The sequence below is a fragment of the Poromitra crassiceps genome, assembly GCF_964638095.1.
Source record: "Poromitra crassiceps genome assembly, chromosome: 1".
Taxonomy (NCBI): Eukaryota; Metazoa; Chordata; class Actinopteri; order Beryciformes; family Melamphaidae; genus Poromitra; species Poromitra crassiceps.
The window spans coordinates 9,624,708-9,645,659 of NC_139623.1; the positions used below are offsets into that span (position 1 = coordinate 9,624,708).

The 20,952-nt window shown below is 40.5% G+C and overlaps 3 protein-coding genes across 3 annotated transcripts in view; 1 reads left to right on the forward strand and 2 right to left on the reverse strand.

Moving 5' to 3' along the window:
• Positions 1-1,167: 1,167 nt before the first annotated feature.
• Positions 1,168-3,182, reverse strand: LOC310781673 (membrane-spanning 4-domains subfamily A member 4A). The gene is made up of 7 exons (XM_083642267.1): positions 3,129-3,182; positions 2,879-3,044; positions 2,582-2,686; positions 2,300-2,356; positions 2,041-2,139; positions 1,806-1,922; positions 1,168-1,728 (listed from the first exon to the last, which is right to left on the reverse strand). The coding sequence occupies exons 2-7, from the start codon at positions 3,038-3,040 to the stop codon at positions 1,690-1,692; spliced, it is 579 nt and encodes a 192-aa protein (XP_083498393.1). The 5' UTR covers positions 3,041-3,044; positions 3,129-3,182; the 3' UTR covers positions 1,168-1,689.
• A 2,406-nt stretch (positions 3,183-5,588) lies between these two features.
• Positions 5,589-15,122, forward strand: LOC310779640 (uncharacterized protein). Its single transcript, XM_083640146.1, has 6 exons — positions 5,589-5,606; positions 6,579-6,757; positions 13,061-13,180; positions 13,336-13,392; positions 13,481-13,600; positions 13,803-15,122. The coding sequence occupies exons 2-6, from the start codon at positions 6,593-6,595 to the stop codon at positions 13,914-13,916; spliced, it is 576 nt and encodes a 191-aa protein (XP_083496272.1). The 5' UTR covers positions 5,589-5,606; positions 6,579-6,592; the 3' UTR covers positions 13,917-15,122.
• plekhg4b (pleckstrin homology domain containing, family G (with RhoGef domain) member 4B) overlaps positions 15,000-20,952 on the reverse strand; it is a 41,183-nt gene continuing 35,230 nt past the window's right edge. The window contains exons 18-24 of the mRNA XM_083640137.1: positions 20,692-20,916; positions 20,287-20,457; positions 20,001-20,178; positions 19,718-19,834; positions 18,335-18,610; positions 17,884-18,110; positions 15,000-15,137 (exon numbers count right to left, since the gene is read on the reverse strand). Coding sequence (XP_083496263.1) covers positions 15,132-15,137; positions 17,884-18,110; positions 18,335-18,610; positions 19,718-19,834; positions 20,001-20,178; positions 20,287-20,457; positions 20,692-20,916 — 1,200 coding nt within the window. The 3' untranslated portion in view covers positions 15,000-15,131. The remainder of the gene's footprint in view (positions 15,138-17,883; positions 18,111-18,334; positions 18,611-19,717; positions 19,835-20,000; positions 20,179-20,286; positions 20,458-20,691; positions 20,917-20,952) is intronic.

A 20,952-nucleotide genomic window follows, 5' to 3' on the forward strand; every position in this document is an offset into this window, starting at 1 on the left:
GCAAGATGACAACATGTAAAATCATTTCTGTGTTGCTGAAATTTGGGACAAATACATTTTTTGCAGTGCTCCTTAGATAAAAAAGGCATGACTGAACAAGTCTAGTATGTTTGCTCAAAGTTAAGGCACAGAGTCAGAGAGGATTCCCGCACACTGTCCTTTGCTTGCAATAAACTTTATGAAGATAATTTACAATATTTCGGTTCTTAGACCTTTATCAGGTAAAATGAAGAACAAAATGACAACACAGGTAGATATAATAGCCTACACCTCATCAGATGAAGCCAATCAGGGACCCTGAGCTGGCAGGCAATTAGTCCCACAGACTGTGTGCATTTGGCAAATCAGAGGGCTCAACCCATACATCACCAAAAAAGGAAAAACAGGAAAGAACATGGCAACTACATCAATTAGGAGTAAAAAAAGATGAATGATATAAAGTTTAAAAACTATAGGTTACCCCATTAAGAAACAACTAAAGACAGTAGGCAAACAAAGTTAGGTTAAGTAGTCATCAGTTTGATGATAGTAGAAATAGAACGGCATTAAAATGTTGAAAATTCAATTTAATCAATTTGGCTCACAATTGGTGTGATGAGGACAAAAAAACATCCAAACAGGGCTTCATTACCTGCACAGAGTCAAAAACAGCTCCTAAGCTCTTGGAGGGAGGGTTAATGTGTTGATTTAGCAGACCAGGCAGGTCGAATTAGGCTGGATCACCCAGCCTTATTAAAGGTACTGAGTGCACACCATTTTTGACCTAAATTAATTTGTAAACAGAAAAATTGGACACCCAGAGCTTGACATCTATAATGCAGAGAGGATGACTTTTTTTTTTTTTCTCAGCTTGTCTGAGAGGTACAGCTGGGTATCATCTGCATAAGGATAATTCATTATTCTGATCATTATTCTATTTAGTGAAGCTGGTTAACTCAGATACCCTGACTTTGTTGAACTTGTTTCGTAGTACAGGCCCTTGTCCTCAATCTTATCTAAAAAAGAGAGCAAATAAAAACTTTTAACAGTTAGCATAATCAAATATGTTCTGTTGAGCATTGGATTCAATATGAATCATGTTGTTATAGAATGATGAAATAATGCAATATAAGAATGTGTTCCTTTATTTTGGAAATTTGATATAGAAAAATTATAGGCAGCTTGTAAAGTATCTTTCTATATTTACATGCAATATGTTGTTTGCATATTTATAAAGCTAAGACAATATAGATCAGAATTAACAACACATTCTTAGTATGATGAAGACCACATACTAATAATAATACTAACGTTTATTTACACTTTTAGGTTACACTTGTAACAAGGTTACAAGTGCTCTACAAAACAAGATATAACATTGATATTATGCACTTTTTATGCTATCGTGAAATTAAAGGTAGCACAAATATAGACGGTTTTAACTTGACAACAAAAACATTCTAAATTGAACCCCCGCTCACTTCCTATTGCAGTGTTTGCTATGGACATAAAAGAAAAAAAAACATTCAAGTGCAGGACTGACCATTCTGTGAAAACCGTCTATACAGCTGAGCGGCGAAAACAAAAGTAACGATGTCGAGTGAATATTTCTGCAGTTTGCCGAATGCTGAGAAAAGGAATTGCTGTGGGGTTGCGCTCTGGTGAAAACCGTCTATAGGCTACGGTTAGTCGCTGGTCTGTTGAGCTCCATCAAGCCTTTCTGACCTCCTGTTTCAGCATTATAATGGGCTGCAAAAAAGAATGAGTATTAGTTACGTAACATTATGCTACTCGCATATATAGCTATGAGAAATGTTCTGACATACCAGAGTGTTGAAATGTTGTCTGCATATTGCTTTACTCAACCAGTAGATCAAGAATAAAGCAATTATCATTTCAACAACCAGGAGGACTGCAATCATTCCGTTGATCCCGTCAGACACCTAATAAAAAAGTTAAGAAACAACTTGAATTGAATACATATTTGTCACTGTTTTGTATTTTAGAGATAGACTACTTTCAGAGTTACGGGGGTCACCCAGCCAAGGTATTTTTTCTTACCTTGTCCCCGTGTGTGTTATGAAAATGGACAGCACAGAGAGAAACAGCCGCAACTGACCAGAAGAAGCTGATGATGTTTAGAGAGAATGACAACTTTGCCTATATAGTGAAAAAGGTTTGCAATCAGGTTCACACTGATCTTGCAGATTTTTAGTCAATTTTTAAATGATCAGATAATCATGATCCAGATACAACAAGATCAAAATTACAGAATTCAGAATTGAGTTGGAACACTATCTCCTAATTGAAGTTTACTTACCAGATGCATGTTTGGAGAATGTCCCGCAGCATAGGACATCACACCAGAGATCACAAACTAAGATATTAAAAAGTATTTATTTATTCAAGTTATTATTTTACATTGCACTGCACTATAACAGTCATCATTTACATTACAGGAGGACATTAAAACACAATCAATATGATGTAAACAACTGATTGACATTTAATTATTGATTACAGTATTAACCATTCAGATGTTTCAAAGAATAATCCAGAACAATAAATTATTTTGAACAGTAAATTATCCATTTGTCTTTACCAGAACACTGGGAATGTAATGCAATGTGTAGATGAATGGTGGTGGACTTGCATGCAGAAGCATGCCGAGACTGAAGACAAATAAACCAGCGATGGCTTGGGCTGCCTTGTAGAAAGAAGAAAATATACAGAAAATAATAAATGAACAGAAATACAATCATGCTAAATTTCTGGTGTAAAGATGCCAAAAAAAGAAACCATAGAGCTGTCCAGGACAATATCTCTTTGCACATGATAATTGTCTGTGATAATAATTAAAACTGTTTGTAAAAAATAAAAAAATAAAAAGTGAACCTACCCCAATAGGTTTAGGTTTTCCCCGAACAACAAAGACCTTGTAGGCGTCGTCGAACACACAGTGGAATTTCTCTGGCAGCAGCTGACCCTCTTGGGCGTCCTTGAGATTGCCGATGGGTATGGTGATGACCATAGAGCCATTACATTTAAATGTGTGCTTCATTCTCCTGTGAACAAGCAATGAGAACATCAAATGAAAGCAAATTAAAACAGTTGTGCTCTAAAGTTGAAAGGTTTTTAGTGATACCTGCCTATTTATTTTTCTTCTCTCAACTTGAATCCACAGGGCGTCCTCTCACCTCAAATTCTATGCTTTGTGAAATGAGCTTAAGGAAATGATCTAGCATGCCAATACATTCTCTCTCCCCCCCCCCCCCTCTCTCTCTCTGTTCCTCCCTTCCTCTCACCTCTCTCACACCTTTCTCTGTCCCACGCACACATACGTGCAGGACATGCATGCATGTGTAGGCTATATGCATGCAAAAAGCATATGGGGACGGGTGAGGCAGGACCGTGCAAAAGAAGAGGAAGAAATTGGTAGCAGGCAAGTTTATTACATGATATTTTAATGTATTTATGCTTACAGTTAACAAGGCATACATCTTATCTACAAGTAAAAAAAGTAAAAAGATATGAATACATGTATTTAACACCAGTGTTGTGCAAGTTACTCTCAAAATGTAATATACTACATACAGTATTACTAGTTACCCGTGTTGGGCAAGTTACTCTCAAAATGTAATATACTACATATTACTAGTTACTTTCATTTGAAAGTAATACATTACTTTACAATATTACTGTCTGTGTAGAGTAACTCGTTACTTATTACACTACTTTTGCATTACTTTCACTGTAATAACAGGAGTAGCAGAATGACATCGCCGCCCCGGAACATCCCGAAAAATAATTTCAACCGTCTTGAAGTCGGTGTAAACAATCCAAAATTCTAAATGTTATCCTTTTCCTTTGTTATTGTCATTTATAGTGGTTATTTGCATAAAAACACACAGTTTGATTAGGAGATGATTTAAATATGTGCTTTGATTAAAAAAAGAATAACTCAATTTGTAACTTGAGTTACTTGACAAAGTAACTGGTACAATATTACTGAAATCCTATAAGTAATAAGTTATATTACCGAGTTACTGCTAAAAGTAATATATGATGTTACTTTTGTAACGAGTTACCCCCAACACTGTTTAACACACTGATTCACTAATCGACAAACTATGATTTCAGCAAATCAGAGATACCACACATACAACATTCCAAACATATTGTATATTGAAATTTGCTGTTGAAAATTTTAAATTAAATGCTCATAGTTGCAGTGTTGATATGGTTGCAGTTGCACCCACTGATAGAGTGAGGAAGTTAGGCTGATGACTTCAACTTTCAAACTAATCTCAGGAAAGAACAGATGCCTAAATAGAGGTGCAGTTGTTTGAGATGGATACAAAGGGTGTGAAACAGATATCGATCAAGCCAAACGTGGTAAGAATCACAATCTAATAATTTATTGAATTACGCTAGGAAAAATATTGATAAATGTATCTGTAATGCAGAGCTTGATTTCCGCTCATGGTCTCAAAATGCAAACAAGAAAGAAAATGTATAGGCTATATTCTTGTTTTTGTATTACGCCTGTGCATCATGATTTTTGTGCATGTTATACAGTATGTGCAGGATGCGGATCTATTGTAGGCCTGTTAAGTCGATGAGGACCAGAGCGCAGGGACAGGCTGTTGACATATCGCATATCATAACTTAGATTAAAAGCTGCATCTTTATTGTTATGTACAACAAAAGAAAGAAAGAAAACCTATGAAATACTTGGCATTTACATAAGGGTAAAAAAAAAAGTAGGTTAAATATACAAAAAGAGCTAAAGACAGCATTCTCTTATGTTAAAGAACTGCGAAATTCCTAGCTTGATTATGTTGCGTTTATTTGTTGTATCTGTTGATCATAATTTAAACTTTCAACTGTGAAAACAGAGGACATTTGTATCATAAATGATCAGAATCAGAAAAACATTATTGATCCCCAAGGGGAAATTGAGTCAATAATGAAGACTATGCTGATGTGAACGTACATCTGCTTTGTAAACCTGATCATATGAAAAGCCAGTGATGCACTTTTTCCACACCTGGCCTGCATAATATATGACTTTGCAATGGATTATACATTTCTAAAGCTGTAAACTGATTGCTGATCCAATGACCTAATGTCCCCCCAGGAATAAATAAAGTTAAACTTCATTTTACATGCTTTTTGTTTATATTTTATTTTCAAGTTTTATAGAACAATAAGCAAACAAGACAAACAAACAGGCTCAGACACAGGAAAAGAAAAAAAAACTACATCACTGACATTTAGCATAACAACATGGTGCTATCAGCAGCATAAGGTGCTTATGTGCTTGTAAGAGATACCGTTCACAGTATCCCACGCAAGGGGTCCACGGGAAACCAGTCGGACAAGCAATCCGTTACCCCTAACCTCAGTCACTAGTTGAGAACCTTTTAAGCGAGTTGGCTCTCAGGAACCTGAGTCTCTCCATCTGTATAACAGAGATAATGTCCATCAGCCACACCTGAAAAGAAGGTGAAGAGGATGACTTCCATTCCTTCAGAATGATTCTTTTGGCAACCGTTGTCCCCTGTGTGAGAGATTGTTGCACAGCTGTAAGGAAGTTCAGAGGGGGCTCGGAGCAGCCGAAGATGGTGAGTTCTGCCTCCGGCTGCAGGGTTATTTTATAGCCCTTGGAGTACCAGTCAGATATTTTGGTCCAGAATCCCGTTAGTGAAGGGCAGAACCAGAAGGCATGAGATAGAGTGCCCTCTGACACCCGACACATGTCACACAGTGGAGAGACAGAAGGGAAGATCTTGTGTAATTTATGCTTTGAGTAGTGAAGACGGTGAGCGACTTTAAATTGGATCAGCTGGTGTCTGCTATTAACTGAGCAGAGTTGTACCACAGACAGACTCCTTTCCCATATAATGTCAGATAGATCAATACCAAGTTCCCCCTGCCACTCTTCTCTAATCCTTTCAGTGGAGGCTGTGTTGCGGTTGTCAAACAGACAAACAAAACTAGAGATGAGATGCTTTGAGTGAGGAGGGATCAGCAATACATCGAAAAAAGAATGCTCATTTGGGAGCGCTTCAAAGTTATGAATTTTTGGATCGAACATAATTTCTGGTTTGCAGGTATCTGAGCCACTTTGTGCCGGGCAACTCAAACTTCCTCTTCAGTAGATCAAAAGATGCAAAATGACCATCTATGCATAGGTCTCTGATGGAAACCAGCCCCTTCTCACTCCAGTCTTAGAATTCTGACTTCTGTTGTGAAGTTTTTCACAACAAAACTTAATTTTTTTTAAATCCCAGGCCACCCTAGCTTAGAAAATGGCAGAGAGGAGCTGGCGATAGAACTGGCCTCCATTTTTAGCCACAGTGGGGAACCCGGGACTTAAGTTGCCAGGATTTCCTTGTCGCCAAAACATTAGAGCCCTAACATTGGCAGCCGAGTAGTAGTGCCTAAACACTGGTAGGGCCAGCCTTTTACATGCTTTTTTAATGGCTAATTACACTACTACTGTACATTATATAAGGCTAATGGAGAAAGAAAATGTAATGATGTTTAAAGGAATCATTAAACAACATGAGGAAAACCATCATTATCATTCATAGGTCAGAGAGGCACCATGGCTTGTGCTGATATCAACATGGAGATCCAGGAAGCCGGGGAGGCGCCAGGCCCAGAGGACAAGATGGAACCTCTGATCACTTGTTACGAGGCTAAATGGATCATGAAGGATGCCAAAGGACCGCTGTACAATCTGCTGCAGAAGCAACCGGCTGTGTTGGGGGTAAGAGAGTCGCTACAATCAGTCAAAACATGTAGGGGCCTTTTCTTAATAGCAGTGTGAATATAGCTCCACAGTTTATCATTTGTATATTATGTCATATAGACCAGGGGTTCCCAATCCTTTTTGGATTGTGACCCCACTTTGTCACAATCTAGGGACCCCTCACCCCAGACATTCAAATTCCAGTACAACATCGGTAATATAATTAGTGACATCATCAGTGATGTCACATGTAACAGTATGCTGACTTTATTTTCAGAATTCTGACTTTATTCTCAGAATCCTCACTTAAACTCAGAACTAAAAAAAAAATCTAATCTTCTTCCGTAGTTTTAAATTTGTGTGGTGTAAAAAAGGGTGAGCCCATTTGAATTCCAGGCGACCCCAAGGTTAGGAACAAATGTACATAGACAGAATTGTTTTTTGTTTCGAGTTTGTTTCTCCCTTCACATACTCCCACACTCCTGAATATAAGGGATATCAAATATTCTTTGTCTTAAATAGTAACTTTGTATCCAGGGATAGAAACTAATGAGGCCATTTACACCTGGCGTTAACATGCATTCTCTGCAATCTGATTGCAATCTGATTGCAATCAGATTGCAGAAATGGTTGTCCTCTCAATCCGCATACAGTTGCTGTATCTAGATTGAGAGGACACATTGCATTTACACTTGTGTTCAATGTGTACACAATGCATCCCTGACCACCTCCGGAGGTGGTTTGGCCGATCAGATTGCAATCCTTCTTCAATGCGTTTTGGGGGTGTTTACACCTGTACTTTCAAGTGATAAAACACAATCTGATTGCAATCTGATCACAGAAAACGCATGTTAACGCCAGGTGTAAATGGCCTCTGTTAGTTGGAAAGGGGTTATATAATATACACAGTACACATACACAGTATATATATATACACAGTATATATATATATATATATATATATACACACAGTATATATATATATATATACAGTATATACACACATACAAAAGTAACATATTACATGTAATATATTACTTTTAGCAGTAACTTAGTAATATAACTTATTACCAATATGATTTCAGTAATATTATACCAGTTACTTTGTCAACTAACACAGTTGATTTTTTTTTAATCAAAGCACATGTTTAAATAAACATACAATCATTTCCTAATCAAATTGTGTTGCAAATTGTTTCATGCAAATAAACTATATAGATGACAATAACAAAGGAAAAGGATAACATTTAGAATTGTGGACGGTTTACACACTAACTTCAAGACGGTTTAAATTATTTTTTTGGATGGTTCTGGGACGGCGATGTCAATCTGCTACTGCAGTTATTTTGGTGAAAGTAATGCAAAAGTAGTGTAACAAGTAATGAGTTACTCTACACAGTAATATTGTTCAGTAACTTATTACTTTCAAATGAAAGTAACTAGTAATATGTAGTATATTACATTTTGAAAGTAACTTGTCCAACACTGTGATTAACTACTATACTCACAAACTGAATTTAACTAATCATTAACTAGTCATTAACTAATAGTTCATTCCTCATTAATTCCCTAGTAACTACTGTACATTTTGTGTAGCTTATTGTAAAGTATTTTATTATTGCATTACAAATTCAGCAGTAGCATACTGTGGGTCAGTAATAGTATAAATGTCTGGTCTGGGGATATTGTGTGGGAGCACTTTTTCTATGCATTTAGTGAGGCATTTAGGCTTGTCTCAGAGGTAACTGACCCTCCTCTAACAATGTCTTGGAATACATAGCCAAAAGCAGAGGTGCAAACTTTTTTTTATAAAAAATCTACTAATCTACTACAAATCTACTACAAATCTGTCAGGGCCAGGGTCCTTTATTAGGAATACCTACTTATTCATGCAATTATCCAATCATACAATCGTGTTGCAGCTAGGGATGTTCATCAATTATCGAAAATCGATAATTGATCGTTAAGGATTGGAATCGATCCTGTGGCATTTGGATCGATTTTTTAATGATTAAAAAAAAAAAAATTGTACTAGGTTTGGGTGGAATTCGTTCCTCCTCGCCCCACTCCATTGCACAGCCGACTAACGTGAGGTGGAGCTTCATATAGTCTCTAGTTTTCTGGCTGGGCACGGGCCTTTGTGCCAACAAAACTGTTTTAAACATGGGAAATTCACACCGGCATGCGCCGGGGACAGCAGTGTTGGAGAGGAGACACATTGAAATAAAGAGTTCATTGAGGAGAACACGTTGTCTTTCGTATTTTCTGCCATAGGCATTCATTTTGTAAAAAAAAAAATTGAAAATTGAAAATTGAAAATTTTCTAAGTATTAATATGATCGATAATCGATAATTGATCGTTAATTTTCACCGATTATCGATTTTGGAAAATTTTCAAAATGAACATCCCTAGTTGCAGCAGTGCAATGCATGGGGGATCATCATCATCATCATCATCATCATCAACCTTTATCATGCAGATACAGGTCAGCTTCAATGAATGTTCACATCAGACTGGGGAAGAAATTTGATGGCAGTGACTTTGACTGTTCATGGTTGTTGGTGCGTGCCAGATGGGCTGGTGAGAGTATTTCTCAGAAGAATGGTGTGAAGAAAACATCCAGTGAGAAGCAAAAGGTGTCATCGCCTTGGTAATGACACCTTTACAACTGTGGTGAGCAAAAGCATCACAGAACGCACAGCACTTTGAACCGTGAGGCAGATGTCACTTTGGTAGCCGGTTGACGAGCGCCCAGAATTAGTATGGTGTTCCTAATAGTGCTCAGTGAGTGTATGTGTGTAACAAGTTACAGGCAAAATTTACTTCTTGTACCCCGTAGTTACCCTATAAGTACAGGTGTGGTACCCCGTAATTATCCTATAAGTAGAGATCTTGTTACCCTGTAGTTACAGGCTAAATTCACTTCTTGTACCCCGTAATTACCCTGTAAGTACAGGGGTGGTACCCCTTTAATTACCCTATAAGTACATATCTTGTTACCCTGTAGTTACAGCCTAAATTCACATCTTGCACCCCGTAACTACCCTGTAAGTACAGGGGTGGTACCCTGTACTTTGCCTGTAAGTACAGAATTGGTCCCCTGCTTTAGAATACATCCCACGCACCTGTAGTTACACTCTAGTTACTATGTAAGTGCGGGGGTATTGACACAGCTTCAGAATACAGCCCGCACCCCTGTAGTTACACTGTAGTCACTTGGGGGAATTGACACAGCTTCAGAATACAGCCCGCGACCCTGTAATTACCCTGTAAGTACAGGTGTGGTACCCCGTGCTTAACCTATAAGTACAGATCTTGTTACCCTGTAGTTACAGGCTAAATTAACTTCTTGTACCCCGTAGTTACAGTGTAAGTACAGGTGTGGTACCCCGTAATTATCCTATAAGTACAGATCTTGTTACCCTGTAGTTACAGGCTAAATTCACGTCTTGTACCCCATGGTTACCCTGTAAGTACAGATGTTGTACCCCATAATTACCCTATAAGTACAGATCTTGTTACCCTGTAGTTACAGGCTAAATTCACTTCTTGTACCCCGTAGTTACCCTGTAAGTACAGGTGTGGTACCCCGTAATTACCCTATAAGTACAGATCCTGTTACCCTGTAGGTACAGGCTAAATTCACTTCTTGTCCCCCATAGTTACCCTGTAAGTAAGTACAGATCTTGTTACCCTGTAGTTACAGGCTAAATTCACTTCTTGTACCCCGTAGTTACAGTGTAAGTACAGGTGTGGTACCCCGTAATTACCCTATAAGTACAGATCTTGTTACCCTGTAGTTACAGGCTAAATTCACTTATTGTACCCCGTAGCTACCATGTAAGTACAGGTGTGGTACCCCGTAGTTACCCTGTAAGTACAGATCTTGTTACCCTGAAGTTACACTGTAGTTACAGGGTTATTTGCGGGCTGTATTCTTTATTTCTGTATTCTGTATTTCTTTTCATGAGATAGCCCTAGGCACTGAAGGCATGGGGAGACAGCGAGCCACCGTGCCACTAGTAGCCTAGACCAGTGGTTCTCAAACCTTTTCACATCAAGACCCCTAAACTGACACAAATGAGACCACGGACCCCCATTTGTTAAGATTTTGTCCCAGGGTGACCCCTGACCAAAAAGGGCCTGCACAAAGCACCGTAAGATAAGATAAGATTTTCCTTAGAGTCCGAGTTAAGGTGTCCATAAAATAAAATTGGTTGGACAAAACACCCTTAAATCTTGTGCTTACGTTTTCCTTAAAATGTTTAACCTTAAGGAGAAGATTTAAGGGTGTTTTGTCCAACCGATCTTATTTTATGGACACCTTAAATTGGACTCTGAGTGCAACCGGCCCCTGCTTTTTAAATAAACAATTGGGGATTCTCTATCCTAGCCTATTCAGATGCCCTCCTCTCACCTCAAGAGGAGTGCCACCTGGCAAGGGAGTCATACGCCAAAGTAGTTGCCATGCTTGCCATTTGCTAAATAAAGCCGCTTGTTAAATCTTACCGACTGGCCTCTCATGATTGAAGTGAGGTTTCATACCAAATTTCAATCAGAAGGCCGCCATATTTGCATAACCTGATCAGCCCGTCACGTCAGTCAAGTTTAAGTATGACATCAGTTATGACATCAGTTCATCCTAGTACATATAGCGAGGGTTCGTCACCTCCCTCTCTGGCGGATCATAGCAGCAGCTGGCATCACGGCTGTTCATCATCTCCTCTGAAGCTGTCCTCTGAAGCTATCGTTTCGCCCCACCCACCTCCCCAGTCCACCACCAACGAGTCTTGACTCCCAAAGAATCGGGGGGGAGGGGGGGGGGGGATTCTCTATCCTAGTCTATTCAGATGCCCTCCTCTCGCCTCAAGAGGAGCCTGGTTTTTAAATCAACAATTAGGGCTCGGGTCAGGTAGGGCTTGATTGTCTCGGGCACAGGTCGGGCTAGAGCCTACATTTTAGGCCTGTGCAGGGCTCTAGTCAGAAGTGGGAGAAAAGGTTGAATATGAGTCAGAATTGTGAGGAGAAAAGTCAGAATTGTGGCGGTGTGTGTGTGTGTGTGTGTGTGTGTGTGTGTGTGTGTGTGTGTGTGTGTGTGTGAAAAACAACATGAGAACAACATGGCTGCCCGTCTCAAGTTTGCTGAAGCCCATCTGGCTAACAGAGTTCAAATGAGACAAAAGTGGACCTTTTTGGCAAAAAGAGACCGCACACCAGAACATCACCCAACCCACCAAAGCATGGTAGTTTGTATCAGGGTAACTGTTTGCGTTCTGAGATGCTGTGGTGTGACCTGAAGCGAGCCGTTGATGCAAGACATCCCAAAAATATCAATGAACTGAAACTGTTCTGCAGAGGAATGTACCAAAATACTTCTTAGGTCTGTTGAGCAGCTACATGAAACATTTGGTTGACATTATTGCTGTTAAGGAGGTTCTTTCTACCTTTTCCTAGCTATAGTCTACAGTCTAAAGGTTCACATGTTTTCCATCCCACAGTGTTATTTATTGATTGTTTTATATCATCATCATCATCATCATCATCATAAAAGGGAGTGGGCTCTGTGTCTGTTTGTTTACATTTGTGTCCCACTGATGATGTCACAATGTCTATGACATCATTAGTGATGTCACTGTAATTGTGATGTCACAATGTCTATCATCAGTGATGTCACTCGATGATGCAAAGTTGAGCAATTGTGCGCTGCTGCGCATGCCAATAGAGCAGGCGAGCCCGCAGTTTAGCAATTGTGCGCTGAGTGACGTCACTCGAGCACTCCATGATGTGATCAGTGATGGTCACTCGAGCAATTGTGATGTCATCAGTGAAGCGAAGTTGTGCAATTGTGCGTGGCAATAGATCAGGCGAGGCCACACAGCAGCCGAGCTGCGGGCAAGCTTAAGCCGCCCAGTGGCTGAGCTGCATGTGCGAGCCCGCGCAGCGGGTGAGCTGCAGGGCGGGCGAGGTTGTGTAGTGGCTGAACTAGCGAGCCCGCGCAGTGGGCGAGCCTAGGAATGGAGCGCGCATAGCATGCAAGATTTCTAGTTTATGAAAATCTCAACTGCATATAATGTTGTAAATATTGTGAATGAATGAATGAAAACATTCATACTACATTTTACAATAATACGCATGGGAATAAAGCCAAGTTTGTAGAACAATCTTTATAATCTTCACGTCATTAATATGATGTTATTAGCAGTCATTGATAATGTGGCTCACGGCTTGTAATGTTTGAATTTTATTTAACAATTTCTATGATCTAGTTTACTTTCATTGGCAAATTAATGAATCAGTCATTATTTGTTTTCCTCTGTCAGTCTCTGCAGATGGTGAGTGGCCTCCTCAGTGTCGGAGTGGGAGTTCTTTTCGCTCTGACCCAGGAAATGGGTCATAGCCTATCCACTTTGTTCAGAGTCTCACATCTGACTGGGTTACTTGTAAGTTTTGCTCAAACAGGAAATACATGTTAAAAATCAATCGATGAATGTAGCCAGCAAAACTATCATATATGTGTAATATTATCACATTAGCTCACAGAGCCCAAATAATTATATTGCTTGCTCAACACACGCATTGTCATCTTCCTCTTCAGTTCATCATTGCTGGACTGCTATCCAACCTGCTGGTCAAATATCCAAAATTGCTCCCTGTAAGTACAGCACAATAGACCTGGCAAGAATGGATGTCACACAGCTTGCAAGACAATAGAAATCAGTGTTGTACCATTTTCGTTGCAGGTGTGCTTCTTCGTCAACTGCGGCTGTATTACTGTAGCAGCAGTGGCAGCGGCTTTGATAAGCACTGACTTGTCTCGCTGGAATACACCAGGGTATGAAGAACAGGAACAGCACTTGAAGGTAGGTACAAATAAAGGCCATGGTGAATATACAGTATGACATCTGGAGTTCAGAGATCAGCTTACTGATGAGCATTTCATAATGTAACCCCCCCCCCCCAATGTTGTGATCTTTGAAAGCCACACTGAAGATTAGAATATACAAAGTCTGGAAGCAATCCTGTTTTCCCTTCAATAATCAACGTTCTGTTTGTTTCTACCAGATTGAGGGGCTGCAGCTCCTTGTGCTGGGGCTTGAGGCCATTCTCTCAGTAGTGCTCTGCTTCTGGTTCTGGAAAGAGAGGCCTACCAAGGGACAATATGCAGTTTCAACTTGACAACATCAATATTCTAAATGGTCCAAAGTTGATTTCCCATTGCAGTGTTTGCTAATACAATATAGCTGTCAGGAAAATATGTTTGGGTCCAAACTATTCTCTAGCAACCTAATTCCAGTGAAACCATCTATATAGATCAGTGCTTAAAATGAATGAAAATAAATTGTCGCTGTATTAATAACAGCTTCAAATTTTTCTAACCCAACTCTGTGGTTTTGTGCTCTCTCTCTCGGCTGCCTGTATCAGAGTTGTTGTATAGCCCCCCTGCTGAATAGCCCCGGTTGTGGTCTGCGTGTGATGTTGAGCTCGGACTGAAGACAAGGCTTGTGGTAAACAAACGTCACCTCTTCTGGTGTGCAGGAGAAACCCTTCTTCATTTCCATTTCCTATTCAAGTCTGCTACCCTTTGTGTAACGGCAGTAGTGGTTGTTATGGTGCTGCTCTGTCTGTGCAGAGAACAGGCTGGTCTCTGTGTGGGTTTAGCTGTTGTGCTTTGGTATCAGTGGGAAATGATCTGCAGCTTGTTTTCAGCCGCATCTCGACAAACACAGGTGGTTTCACACAGACTGCTTTACTGAACTGTAGAGGATTTTGCATGCTATGGTCTTGCTTGTTGTTTGCAACCAATGTACATCAACTGTAACATCAGACATCAGCAGGATAAGATACTTGATTTCATGTTCAATTTAACTGTGGCAAAGTGAATGAATATGGCAAAAAAAGGGGGGGAAATACAACAAAATGTTTAAAACATTTTAATAATCTGTACAGACTTGCACACACGACTGGCGACAACAAAAGAAAAACAGCACAAGATTGCTGGTGCTTTATCCACAAAATATCTGGCAGTTGGTCTGAATTTGTCTGTCTGCTGCAGTTTTTCCAATTGTTTGTTTTGCTGTAAAATACATCATAAAAAGCTCATCTACAATATAAACACTGATTCATACCTAGTTCATTAAAACAAATGTACAGGGTGACGTACCATTATGACAGTGTTTAATATGATGCAACAGTTTCCATTTTACAGTACAGTATCATAATGAAATGTCATCTGATGGTTTTGATGGCTACGAGTCTCAGCCACGAGAGTCTTTTAGTGTTCCACAATGGAGTCCACTTCTGCTGGACTCTCCTCTGCACGTCTCCTCCTCTCATCTCTTGTCCTGAATTAAATAACTGATGTGGCATCAACAAACGTTTGGCTGGAGGAGTTCAGAGCTACCGAGAAAGAAATAAGAAAAGGGTATTTAGGAAAACTATTTTCTGAACAGTATGCACTATGCACTCAATATTTTACCGGAGTATGCAATATTGAGAATGTAACTTAAGTGTATGTTTAAACTCCTTAGAATGTACAACCCATATCACAGCACATCAGATCATTTTAAAGATAATAAAAACAAAATTTGTAACCTTTTCTTCTAAAAACAAATGAATTCCACACAAAAATCCCTGAGTAATGCAAGGACACCAGTGTTTAAATAAAGAGGCAAACAGACTGTAGAGCCATACCAAGTCTCTGATAGGGGATTTGATGTGATTATCAACTGTTATAATCAATTATATTAATTATTATAAACTGAAACTAATACTGAATGACAACTAGGTGATAAACCTATTTATTTTATTTATTTATTTTTATTAGACTTCCTGGGGAAACTAAAGCTGAACTAAAATGATCTCGTCTAGTTATAAGATTAACAAATAAAACACTTTCTTTCTTGTCTTTTTGTGTATGTGCAGGGTACAAAACAGAATGCATTTTGGGTGAACATTTTTGAACTGGTCCCAAAAGAAATGTACAGTATGGTTTATTGTTTGTATCAGTCATTTTACCGTTATAAAATACCCCCACCCCTTAAAAAAATGACTAGAGCTGAAACGAATTTAAACTCAACTGAAAAATATACTACTACTACTAATAATAAACTATATACATGTATAAAAAATACAAACAAATGAAAAATCTAACACTAATGGTGATTATTTTTATTTCAAGATGAGCTAAAACACTGCCACATTCCATATGTTTTCCATATATTTTTGGAACAACTGACATTTGATTAAGATATTTTCCAAGGCTTATTGAATGTCATTAGCACATTTTGAAAACTTTAAGATAAGATAATTTTCATTGCTGTAAAAATACAACTGGAATGATATTTGCTCTATCTGCCTAAAACATGGCAACTTCAAATACATGGTGGAGCAAACACACTTTTCTGTGGCTGACAATGAATCGATGGGGCCTTTAAGCCACAATGCAACAATTTTAACAGTCAAAATAATCTAAAATCTTTTTTTTATTGGGCAGTGCCCCATTCTCTCATGGGGTCCTGATGATTAAAGGTTAGTCATATATTTACTATGAAGGTGTCCTGGCAGAAAAGTGGAAGTGAAGTGGGTTTTAAGTGTCTTGCCGCCATCTAGGGGTGAGAACAAACAGTATCACTAAAGTGATCATTTATCTAGTCTCGCAGTGCCAGCCGTAGATGATGATATCTACGTCGCTGGAAGCTTGATGACGTCGACGGTGGGTCTGACTACGTGAGACTATTACTTATCCCACATGCCCTAACCCTGCTAAACTGCAACTATACACCCCATTTCCCCCAATCTCAAGGTCAATCTAATTACTGCTGCTTCCACTTTTATATTGATTGATTGATTTATTTATTTATACTTAATAAGTCTGTATGTTTATTTACTGTGATCATGTAGCCTACTGTTTTCTGCCTTGCTGCAAGCCCATTTTCTCCATTAGCTACAATAAAATCTTGAACTTGAACATTTGGGAGAACAATGTGGATATGGAGTTAAATATTTGGTTCAAATATCAGCCAACCATGGCATGTCAAAAAATTAGAGAGAGAGAGAGAGAGAGAGAGAGAGAGAGAGAGAGAGAGAGAGAGAGAGAGAGAGAGAGAGAGAGAGAGAGAGAGAGAAAGTCTAAATGCATTCCACAGCCAACACACAAGGTTTTTAACACACCATGCATGGGTTCATTCATACACAGAACCATTATGGATATGCAGTATTTCCAACACAGACTTCATCCACATGTCACAGGAACACACAGAGGGACATGACGGAGAACACCCACAAAACACAGCACTCATCGGCGGGAGAGAGCCCTGTAACCCCATCACTGCCATGCAGCACAGCACAGGCACACACAGAGACGCCGGGCCAAAGCACAGTTTCACACAGATTAGTAGTCAGGCCACGGAGACTTCCTCACAGTTGTTAATGAGGCCGTGAAGGGAACAACACAGATGTCCACTCTGGTCAGACCAATTTACTTACTGCTCTAAATATGAGTCAGACCACTGTAGAGAGGCCTACCGCTATATGAGAGGTCTTGCTCTGGCAAAAACACAACAGCAAAAAGGTGGTGAGTGAAACTGGAGCGGCCGTGTTGTGAAGTGACCTCAGTGTTGGAGAGGATGGTGTGATCAGAGGTGTTCCAAAGTGGGAGATGGGCCTCCCACAGGAAGGCTCCAAACAGTTTCAGGGGAGGCTCAGTGAGTGGAAGTGAAAAACTATGACATTAGTTATTACAGTACATTAGTTATCAAAAGGAGCTCACATATAATAGAATGCGTGTGATTTGGTTAAAGAGATCGTTCAGCCTCAGAGATAAGGTTTCGGGGACTTTTACTGCTCTTCCCACTTTGCTTTCCTTTTGTATGTATTTGGTGTAATCTGAAGTACAGTATGTCAAACAGCAATGGCTCAATTGTTATGGGATGGAGGGGGTCGCATTTTCCCAAGCTTTGTCGGAGGGGAGGCCCACAGTCTCAGACTTTGAAACCCCTTGGGTTAGATCAATGGTTCTCAGCCATGAGTCCACAGCAAAAGAATAGGGTTTGCAAACATCACTCATTGGAAAGATGATTATGAACACTCCCGTGAATCATTGTTGTTTGAGTGTTTCGATGCCGGAAGAGAATCAAACACTCACTGCTGTGATGAACTTGGTGCCCTGGGGCTGAAGGTCCTCGTCCTTCTGGAACATGGAAGGAGACACTACAGAGGAGGGAGGTGTGGAGGAGCACAGGAAGGAGGAGGGCTGATTGTTGTTGTAGGAGTCCATGGCTGTGCTGGGATGTCCTGGGATGGTGAGAGTGCTCAACCCTGTCACACTGTCACTGGAGGTGCACTGGGAGGACGTCTCTGAGCTCTCAGAAACTATCAGGATGCAACAGAAACAATATGTGATGCTGAGAGTGATGCTGAGAATGTACATCCTCATGGAAGCATTGGCTAATTCTGGCATATTTACATGTAAATGTTTCTAAAAGTGCAAATTATGCATTGCCCCTGTTGAATAAAGGAGAAAAAAATTTGGGACTAGGCATTGCTTTGTTTTCGGGGGTCACGAGCCAAAAAAGGTTGAGAGGAATGTCACTCACTCATGGAGGGCTGGCTCCCCGCGTCGTGCTCCAGCTCATCCTCCTCTATGCAGTCGTAGGGCCACTGGCCAAAGGACGGCACGCTGCCCCCCATGGGGTAGGGGTGAGGGTGGGAGGGCGAGGAGTACAGGTGGAGGTTGAGCGAGCCCAGCAGGGAGGAGGAGGACTGGCTGCTGGAGGAGGAGGTGCTGCTGTTGGAGATGGTGGAGTGGGGCCTCTTGAACGAAGTGGAGTGGTCAAACGAGGACACGGCGATGGACGCCCGGGTCCTCGTCTCTGTCAGCAGAGAAAGTGAAATCACTGTGAGCATCAGTGGAAATTCCTGTGGTTCTTAATGGCAGCTATTAAAGCATGAATCATTTTTCAGAGGATCACTGGTTCCTCATGAAAGAGAGGTAAATTTGCAAATGTGTTTCCTGCGGTGGGAATGCCACTTCAAAAAATCCGTACGGCTCAGATTATTATATCGAGTGTTAACAAAACCCTCAAAATATGTGCATTAAAACACCTAAAGAGACAAGCCTAGACAATATCTTACTTTCAGCAAAGCAGAATGGAAACTAAGGGAGTTAGATCTGCATGAATATGAATGTGAAATCATGCAGTAGATGAGTCTCATGATGAGCATGCCTGCATATTGCCAGAAGGACACAAAATACACATATAACTGCTTGAGACAAAATCAAAGGGAACATTGCTTGGTATATATGCTGACATGGTATATATCAGTGATGGGCCGCAAGTTGGGGCCCGCGGGCGCCCCCTGTGTGGCCCGCGATGGAATTGCAAAAAAAAAAAAGGGCACCTGAACGCAACATGCAAGATACCCGCTGAATAAGTGTCCAAATGTTCATGTCATTCTGGCCTATACTCCACTTCTGTTATAGCATTTCAGTCTGGAATATGGAATATCTTTCAATAATCTATGATTTAGCTGCTAAATTGTCAAATACCGCCGTCTGCTCGCTACCCAGGCACTTATGTATGTACTTAAGCGAACTAACTTACCCTAACTAACTATCCGGTGTGCAGAACACAAAACCTACAATCCGCTACAGAAAAATTTATATTGTTTGTTTATTAACTGGCCCCTGGCCTTCTATCATTTCACGAAAGTGGCCCGGGAAAAGCAAGTTGAGTATCCCTGGTATATATGCTGACATGGTATATATGCTGACATGGTATACAGTATATGCTGACATGGTACAGTATATATGGTGACATGGTATATATGCTGACATGGTATATATGCTGACATGGTATATATGCTGACATGTTTTGTCTTTTGCAGTATTTACACAACCATGCATTTCTGTTTAGAGTAAATAGAAGAGAGAGGGGAGGCGGGACTGAAATACATATAGTGCACAGAAGATAGCTCACCAGACCCCTTCATGATATAGTCAATGGCTCTGTCACTGATAGCTGCCTCGCTAGGCTTGATGTCCATGAAAGGCTTGCTTCCAATCCCCATGGAAACCATCTCCTGCATGCGCAACTCTGCAGTTGAAAAATATATATCTTTTAATGGATAAAATATATGTTGAGCTGAGTCAAATAAGAATCTGAATGTGATCTCTGACAAAAACCAGGAATGCTATTTTTGACTGAGTGGTGCAGGAGGATTATGTTTATAGAGCTATAAAACCCCAAAATAAAAACACACCCCTGTTCCTGAGCGCCTGCCTCCAGAGGATCTTGCCAATGATGGCTGTCCACACAGCCTTGACCTCCGCAGAGCTGGCCTGGAGGATGAACGTGTCCTGGGACTTCCTCCGCCGGAACCAGATCTCAAAACGCAGTCCGCTGTCCCCAACACTCTCGGTCATACCTATCTCTGCTGTCTAAATAGAAAAGGAGAAAGAAAATATGAACGTTCCATTCACATAGTCTGTGATAGATATAGTCAAAAGAAACCCAATGTTAATCCTGAAACATAAAAAACGTCTTACTTTGAATGATTGTTTGTAGATGTAAATGTCATAACACCCCTCTATCCTTTTGGTCTTGCTGAAGAGGATGAGGTCCTCAAACAAGAAGACATGGCGGAGGTATTTCCTCCGTCCGCACCAGACAATGAACTCATCCTGGCAGCGGAGCTGACCCTGCTCTTTTAGGTTCACCTGGAGAGGAAGCGAGGCCCCTTTACATGCGTCAGACACAACAATACAATACAGCCTGACCTTAATATACTGGATGCATGAGCAGATGACAAAAATAGTGTTTAAATGAATGGGGATTTCTGTTGCGCATTGCTAACCCAATATCAGAACAACAGTATGTGATATGTCTTTTTTATGCTGGCAAATGCCCCTAACACTAACACAGCCACCCAGTGTTTGTGAATCACTGCTTACATCACAGCCCCGGATGGCGTCCATAGCCAGCAGGTCGTTTCCATGGCGAAGCTGAAACTTGACCATCTCCTCTGCGGTGCGCAGGTCACTGAGCTCCTGCTCCTGGCTCTGGCTGCACTCCTTGATCAGGTCTTTGAGCAGCAGGGCGTATTTACTCATCCTCTGGATTGGCTTCAGCAAGTAGGATGCCAGGTCCATCTTGTCCCCCAGCTCCATCTGCTTATTCTGGGGGGGGGGGGGGGGGGGGCAGAGAGATCTGTG

Bases quoted from the DNA above. Each gene is read 5' to 3' on its own strand.
- LOC310781673 (XM_083642267.1), bottom strand. From the start codon at position 3,040: ATGAAGCACACATTTAAATGTAATGGCTCTATGGTCATCACCATACCC. The intron at 2,357-2,581 runs GTAAAGACAAAT...TTAATATCTTAG, and splicing joins ATTACATTCCCAGTGTTCTG to TTTGTGATCTCTGGTGTGAT. The intron at 2,140-2,299 runs GTAAGTAAACTT...TTCACTATATAG, and splicing joins ATTCTCCAAACATGCATCTG to GCAAAGTTGTCATTCTCTCT.
- LOC310779640 (XM_083640146.1), top strand. From the start codon at position 6,593: ATGGCTTGTGCTGATATCAACATGGAGATCCAGGAAGCCGGGGAGGCG. The intron at 13,181-13,335 runs GTAAGTTTTGCT...CTTCCTCTTCAG, and splicing joins CACATCTGACTGGGTTACTT to TTCATCATTGCTGGACTGCT. The intron at 13,393-13,480 runs GTAAGTACAGCA...TTTTCGTTGCAG, and splicing joins AATATCCAAAATTGCTCCCT to GTGTGCTTCTTCGTCAACTG.